General features: G+C 41.6%; 1 protein-coding gene across 1 annotated transcript; it reads left to right on the top strand.

The window, feature by feature from the left end:
• Nucleotides 1-740: 740 nt before the first annotated feature.
• On the top strand, nucleotides 741-3803 carry hoxb1a (homeobox B1a). The gene is made up of 2 exons (XM_053337839.1): nucleotides 741-1602; nucleotides 3427-3803. The coding sequence occupies exons 1-2, from the start codon at nucleotides 741-743 to the stop codon at nucleotides 3801-3803; spliced, it is 1239 nt and encodes a 412-aa protein (XP_053193814.1).
• The last annotated feature ends 4699 nt before the right edge of the window (nucleotides 3804-8502 follow it).

Raw genomic sequence — 8502 nt, forward strand, 5'->3', positions numbered from 1 at the left:
ACAAACTCCACTCCTAAACCGAAAGCCTCTCCCCCCCTTCCATCCTCCTCACCCCCAACACACACACACACACACACACACACACACACACACACACACCCCTCTATACACAAAATACACTCCCTCCCGTGACCGGCTGACAAACTTCTGGCCTCCTGGTCACCATAGGCGACGTGAGTAAGAGACACGTGACCTGCTGCAGAGGTAAGAAAAGAAGTGACACGGAAAAAGAGGGCGAGAGAGAGAGAAAGAGAGAGCGAGAGAGCGAGAGAAGAGGGGGAAGCAGAGAATGTGAGGGTGAAATAGGCAGAATGGAGGAAGACGGAGTGTAAGTTGCGCGAAGGTGAAAAGGTGACTCGACTCTTTTCTGTCCTCTCGCGTTATTTTCCACCGTCACCGATCACACTTTGGAAAAAAATCACAGGTTGCGTTGATCTATTGACAGCACCAAGGCCTTCCGTTAACACACACATGCACACACATGCACACACACACATACACACACACACACACACACACCGACACACATCACAGCAGAGCACATTATTCATGTGTGCTTCTGTTTTGGGGACGTGCAGCTTTCTTTTTCTCCACATTGGAAGTTTGTTTTTCCCCCCACAAATCATTTCTTGTATTTTGGAGGTTTCTGCTTTTTATTTTATTTTTTCGTTCTATCTAGATCACACTAATAATAATATATAATTGGAATTTTTCTATTTTTTCTTATTATTTTTGCCTGCATGGACACATCTAACATGAACTCCTTTGTGGAATACTCCATCTGTAACCGACCGGGGACCGGCGCTTACTCTGCGCCTAAATCTGGATACCACCACCATCATCACCTGCATCACCATCACCATCCTCTGGAACAGCATCAGGGCTTTCCGGTGACCTCCGGCGCCTTCCACACGGGTCACACCGGCTCCCCTGCCCCTATTAACGTGTCTAGAAATGACACCAGCGCCGGGGATGTGACTTACACCGGGGATGGGCGGCTGTACGTGGGCAACGGAGCGGCTACGGGTAGTGGCAGAGCGCACGCGACCACAGGGTCTGCCCAGCATCATCAGCAACATCATCATCATCATCATGAACAGCAGACGCATAACAGTTACCATCACCATCCTCACCTTCATCAAACCCAAAGCTTACAAAGCGGAATATTGTCGTCATATAATAACGGAAGCACCGGTAACACCGGGGCCTATACGGCCCAGGCATGCGGCACAAACTCGGAGTATGTAGCAGCGACGGGCCCTCCCAACACGGTTCACCCTCAGTATTTCATGGAGGAGTCTGTAGCCTCCACCTACTATCATCAATCAACCTTCACCACCTCGGCCCCCACCGTCGGCCCAAGCTACGGGGCCCTTGCCGGGGCCTACTGCGGGCCTCAGGGCGCCCTGGCCGGGTCTCAGTACCCGCAGCAGCTAGGCGGGGGTCTGGACTCAGCAGGCTACCTGGGGCTTCCACAGGGGGGAGGTTACGGGGAGCTGCCGGTCTCCCAGGACCGGGAGAGGGAGGACGAGGAGGGCCAGCAGGCCGGGCAGGGGCAGACCTTCGACTGGATGAAGGTGAAAAGGAACCCTCCTAAAACAGGTGAGGGAGGGCGGCTGTTGTTTTTTTTTCAGGAAGTAATTTGTCCGTTTTGATGACTTTAAGGTCATGAAGCATTATGAAGAGGTTGTCCCAGTAGTATTTAACTGTGATTTGTGAGCCTGAAGATGCGGAGTCGCGTCTCTCCTGCATTTATCACAAGAATTATTGCAGCTAAAAGACAGAAAGGAAGCAGTTTATTTTAAGAATGATTGGTTGGTTATTAATAACTAGGATGAAGGAGAAGATAAATATGTAGCATGTAGTCAGCAACACAATGTGTGAAAGAAAAGGTGCAGTTACAGGAAGTAAATAAAAATGTTTGCATTAAAACGCGTTAAAAGCGAATTTCTCTTCACAGCACGTGCTCTGATAAATAACTACATTAATATTACACTTTAAGAGGAAAATGTTTTTTTAAAAAAAAATGGCTTTCATCTTAAACAAACCTCATTTTCAATCTTCTCCGTTTGTACCACAGATGTCAGACTTTTCTAATGTAAATTTCACTTCCCTGCTGTTCTTTCTTCTCTTTTCGCTTGTCTCAATCACTCAAGGCTGAATTCGTTTTGCTGTAAACGGACAGAGAGTTTATAAGTAACAAATGAATCATATATACCAGATTAGAAGTGTGCTATTGATGTTGACTTTTATTTAAAAAAAAAAAAAAAAAAACCTGGCTGTCCCACATCCAGATAGCTCATATATAAATAAAACTATACTCGTTTATTATTATTCAGGATTTCATTTCACGTCTTTCAACACCAACGAAACATCTGTTGTCATGGAGTAAACATTTCCTCATGAGGGTTGATTCTGTATGAGACATAAAGCATTTTAAAATTGATGCTGAGAAAGAAAAACAACCCCACTGGATTTAAAATTAAAATATTAAAATATAAACGACAGCAATACCCTTTTTTAAAATATAAATATTTCTTATGACATTGTTTTACCCAATTGGACAAAATTATTATTTTTATTATGACGTACTGTTGCTAGTGTACGTATTATTCTACGTATGTAGTGTCGGATTAAAAGCGTTGAATTAAACATTTTCGCATTACCACGTAAATTTAGCTCTTCACTTTTTGTCTTTGAAACTTAAGATAAATTGGAGGCGTTTATGTGTTTTTTGGGACTTGGGCAGAATGTAGTCATATCTCAGGAAAGATAGCAGGTCTGGCCTGGGTCAACCAGGGGCCCCTTACGTCTGATATGTTTCTCTTTCCCTCTCTTACTCTCCTAATGGATATAACAGACGGGTTATTTCGCCATGGGAAGTCTGTCCTGCTCTGTTATCTTTTAAAGCAGCCCCCCCCCCCCCGCCATCTCCAAACCAACCCAAGCATCACACCCTAGCCTTGTTTCTCCATTCGTCTGTCCGCCAGCATTTTCTCTCCTTTTTTTTGTATTTTCCTCTTAATAATCTTCTGACGTTAACTTCTATTTCATTCTGACATTCGGCCTCCCGCCTTGTACAGCTCATTAAAGCCAGGCTATTCATGTCGGGATCCATTCATTTAAACCAGAGAATACCGTAGGTTTAATATAACCTAAATAGCCTGATAAGCACTGATCAAATATGTAAATATTAGCATAAATATATCAATAAATAAAGATATGAAAACAAATGAACCTCAAGTAATTTCTGTGTCCTAATTTACAATAAATGTGAACAACATATTTAATGTATACAAGCGAGCCACTTCCTGTTCTATTGATTAGCATAAGAATATATAACATTTTTATTAATTATTAATATACATATTTAACAGCACACGTTCCTAAAACACATGTATAACAGCTTCTGTCTCTCTCCTTTAGTCAAAGTGTCGGACTTCGGCCTCGGGGGCGCGCACAACAACGCCATGCGCACCAACTTCAGCACGAGGCAGCTGACTGAGCTCGAGAAGGAGTTCCACTTCAGTAAGTACCTGACTAGGGCACGGCGCGTGGAGATCGCCGCCACGCTCGAGCTCAACGAGACACAGGTGAAGATCTGGTTCCAGAACAGGCGCATGAAGCAGAAGAAGCGCGAGCGGGAGGGCGCCTCCGCCACGGCCCGCTCCTCTTCCTCCTCCTCCTCCTCCTCCGGTTCCTATGATACCGGTGCCGGCAGCGGTTTCAACAAGGAGCTAGAGGACACCGATCAATCCTCCGCGTCCACGTCTCCAGGCGCGTCCCCGAACTCGGAGACGTAGTAGACAGTCAGAGAGTGTGATGCTGTGGAAAACAGGTGGCCTTCAGTCATGTACTACTGAGTTACTTCATGCATTCCACCTTAAGTTATGCTATACTTGGAAAACTCATCCTCTTATCATCAGCCTCCCTTATCTATTCCTGCCATGACTTCCTACATGTCCCAGAATTCCCTTTAACTCGTCACAAACTCACCTGGACTCAGTTTGACATATAGTTGAGGAGAAGACTCTAACCTTATCAAACCTTGTCATATATGTTCTGCTCCTCTGGGTGCTGACATCATTAGTCAGAGAGTAAAATGTGTTTTTGTCTTCAAATGTAACAACTGCAGTGATTTAGTGGGAAATCCCAGAGCACTAATGTTAGATACTAAACATACACACATACCTGACTTTAGTCAATATGAAGACCACGATATTATAGTGACAGATAAAGGACCTATACTATGAGGCAACTAACAAGCTAAATTATACTATATGGTTATTGGTGATTCACAAATGCTCTAGCTGTAGGAAAATAATACAAAATATAGAAATGAAATAATAAACTTTCCATCAGTTATTTGGGATGTCAGCAGCTTTTTGTCATACATTCAAATTCAGCTGATTTAAGAAATTTCTTCCAAACCAAAACTCACATTATTACAAATCAGCTGCATGTATCTTAACACAGTGGTTTCCACATTGGGCCCTAAGATAAGTCTAAAGGGTCATAAGATGTTTAAAATTACACTATAATTTCCTCTCTATTGGATACTTACAGTTTTCCAGACCTCTAAGCCAAACAAAGGTTGGTAACCAGTGCTTTAGTGGACCTTTGGGTGCAGTAATATTCTGTGGACTGTTTCTGACAGCTTGGATCACACCTCTTGTCTTGTTCTGTCCAAACAGGGAGCATCAAGGACATCAAAGACACTTTAATTATAGTCTGAGAAAGTGTGGTATTGTCAAAATATTCATTTTTCTACTAAGAAACTGGAAAATTTTGGTCAATTATTCCTGACAAAAACAATATTTTCATGATAATGTCCGTCATGTGCAAGTTGGGAGCTACTTTGAAGTGTGAGATAATTGTTGAATCCAGACTCTGGTGTACAGGGTGATGATTATGATGATGATGATGATGATGATGATGATGATGATGATGATGATGATGATGATGATGGGATGCACTTTGGCATTTTATATGATGTCTGAATTACAGGGTTTAACTGGTATTGGGTTATTTAAGGTTTTTGCTGGTATTTAGGGTTTTTTAAAACATTTTTAACTTTAGAAAAGAAAAACCCACATTGCCTATATTTACTGTTTACAGAACTGTGCTGATATCAAGAGTTAGCATACAATAACATGATGAATGAATTATATAAAATATAATAAATTGTAGTCCAACCTGATCCCACATACCAGTCTAACTAAATGAGCCTTATGATCAGAAATACAGGGAGCCTCTGATGGCAAAAATACACTATCATCTTCATGGTTGTACATGTTTTTGCTTCACAAACTTTTATCATTATATGTTTAAATTGTTTTGTAATGTTTTAAGTGTTTTGTGTTGCAGCTCTAGTCTTTGCACTATGTGAGTAACATTTTAGATGGAGCTGATGGCCTCAAAAACAAATATTTCTTACATTTTTTGACACATTTACAGACATGTTAGTTAGACTCAGGGGTTTGTGTGTGTGTGTGTGTGAAAGTGTGTGGGTATATGTGCGCAGAGGGGTCCACAGTAAAGGAAACTACTGAATAAATGCTGGAAAAGTGGAGGAAATCATATTTTACTGCCTGTCTCCTCCCCTTTGAGAGTAAATTATTGAATGCATTTGATGTTATTGATTATAGATCATGGGGAATTGTGTACATGTGAAAGGGGGATTTTCTACAGGGACATCTTTTCTTATTATTGTCGAATACTAAAATGCTCACAACCTGTCAAAAAGTCTCTTTCTGAATGTTTTTGATGTTGACTAAATTTGACGTTTATAAGACTAATCGGAAGTGTTTCAGATTCCTATATTTTATCCTTATCAAAATGTAACTTGCAGGATTCAGGAGTGACTTTCTTCATATTTGTGATGTTGTCAGGTTAAAGGTCAACCTTCACTGTGAACTGATTTTTATTTACTTTGTTGTCTGTTGTTTTTAAATGAGAGCAGACTGACTGAGTTTTATTAGTTCTGCTGCCTTAGAAACACTCCCAATCACTTTCCCTGTCTGTCTTTTTCTACTTCAAGCTACCTCAATTAAAGATTCTTCTGTCAATCTACCACAGAGATGATTCGTCTTTCCTCTTAGTCCTGCTGTCTTTCTGTTAACCATGCAAGTTTTGTCCTCCTGGACAAAAATTCACCTGGTCTGGTTTGATTGTTTATAAAGCATAAGGTGTAAATTATCACCCAATTCCATGTTAGACGTTTTTAGTCAACTTCATTCCAACTTATTACCACAGGTTTTACACTTAGTTTTTGGAAATTATGGTCAAAAGGCCTCATTTAAATGAAACTATACCTCAGTTTTGATTTAATGCCCGTTGTCGTCCCGGGTTAAAACTGACCTGAAGACAACTATATCATACATCCAATCCAACTGTATTTGTTAAGCACTTTAAAACAACCACAGTGGACCAAAGTGCTGTACAAAAGAATAAATAAAAGACATAACAGCTGATATGAGGCATAAGATTACATACAAAATACAAATAAAATAAATTAAAAGACATAAAACAGACAGAGAAGAGGCCAGTTTAATATGCTGAGGCAGATCATTCCATCATTTTGGAGTCGCTCCCGCTTAGTTTTTGGCTCACTCAGGAGCAGCTGATCAGCTGACCTGAGAGAGCTGGTGGGTGCTGACCTCAAAATGATAGACATTTGCTACAACATGTCCAGCTTTTAAAATGAGTGCTGCTTTACATACATCTCTGATTCTGTGCAACAACATCATAGCCTCTGAAATAAAAAAAAAGTAAGTAAAAGTGTTTGAGGAAAGGAATTAGGCTAATACTTGGGTCTCTGTGATAGTTGGCTGCACTGAACAAGAGTCTAACTTTACACAAAGTGGACAGTGTGTCAAAAGCTTTGTGCTACTGAATATGCACCAAACCCAAAATTGACATGATAATGGCCTTAAGGTGACTCCTGCTTTATTATCTAATATTGGCTCTATATCAACATGTAGAGCTTCATTACTTCCTCAGTTGGTTGCTTATAATTGGGGCCTCTTGATGAAACAGTCAGGATGGGCAATTTTTTCCATGCCCCCCTCCCTTCTTTCATTCTTTCATGTTCTTTTATTAAACTTAACAAACACACCGTAGTTTATTTTGAGCAGAAATCCTTACTAGACCACCAAATGTGGATTCATCCGCCGCTGAAAATAGTTCCAAACAATCACCCGTATCTCCTCCTGTTTGAGTAACATTTGCTAAGACCTACAGTGCCCACCTTTAGGAGATTGCTGAGCTTTTTTAAATGAAACTTTATATTGTTGTGAGATGTTTTAAAATATTTCGAAGGAGCCAATGTGATTGCACAGTAAAGATAGGTGAGTCAGAAAGACAAATGAGCACATCATTGGCCTTTGTGTTTTCATGGGATTTGTTGATGATAAGAAAAATACAGAAAATCATCAGTGTGATCCTTCAACACAAGAATTTCCACAAAATGATGTAAGGTTTTTTTTTCCTTTAGCTTTACGACTCAAGAGAGGCTCAGAGGAGGAGTGACATGTAAATAAAACATTTGACTGTTTAGTAGAACATTGTTTGACTTGGCTTTATCACAGAAGGACATCAAGCTCACGTCCCTCCGTTTATTTATTTTTTCATGTTCTTCGTGTGCACACGGCCCAGAAATATACAACACATTCCTGCAGGAGGAAGACAGTGAAGGAGGGAAAAAGGAAAACTGCTCTTCCTCTTTGTGGATTAAAAGAAACACAGAGTTTGACACAACACAACGTAGAGCTTCATGCATTTCAATAGCGGTCAGGCCTCTCGCATTCACATGGCTGCATGGCCTCTGGTTGACCCCCCCATCCCCCCCCCCCCCTCCACACACACACACACACACACACACACACACACACACACACACACACACACACACACACACACACACACGCAGGGCTACAGTGAGGAATGTAGCGGGACTTTCCGGGTGGCTCGCCGACCTGTTGACCTTTGGAGAGCCTCTGGGATATCTAAACATGTAAACACCCTCCTCCTCCTCCTTCTTCTCCTCCTCCTCCTCCTCATCTTCATCCTCATCTACCTCTCTCCTCTCTGCTGGTTGAAGATGCCTGTCTGGAACCTGGGTGGCAAGCTCAGTCATCACCTCATCACACACACACACACACACACACACACACACTGGACAACAACCACCCTCGGTTCCTCTTGGGGGGTTGTGTGAGAGGGGGGAGGGGGTCACACCTCATCCTGACCAGCACATCGAATCACATCATAGAAGTTGTTTTCTGATGCGGTGTTGTGAGTTTCTATGTTGGTCAAACTGCTTTTTAGAACTCACCTCTTCTTCTATTGTACACAACGGTCTCCTATATTACCAGAATCAGCTGCACAGAATGCTGGAGGATTGTAGACAAAGGCCAGATTACGTTCAGTGACACTGTTTTTACATTTCATGCTTTGCACCATTTCTGCACCTGGTAGCTACAGAATGATTAAGGGTCATTG

This window comes from Scomber japonicus, chromosome 18 (assembly GCF_027409825.1).
Source record: "Scomber japonicus isolate fScoJap1 chromosome 18, fScoJap1.pri, whole genome shotgun sequence".
Lineage (NCBI taxonomy): Eukaryota > Metazoa > Chordata > Actinopteri > Scombriformes > Scombridae > Scomber > Scomber japonicus.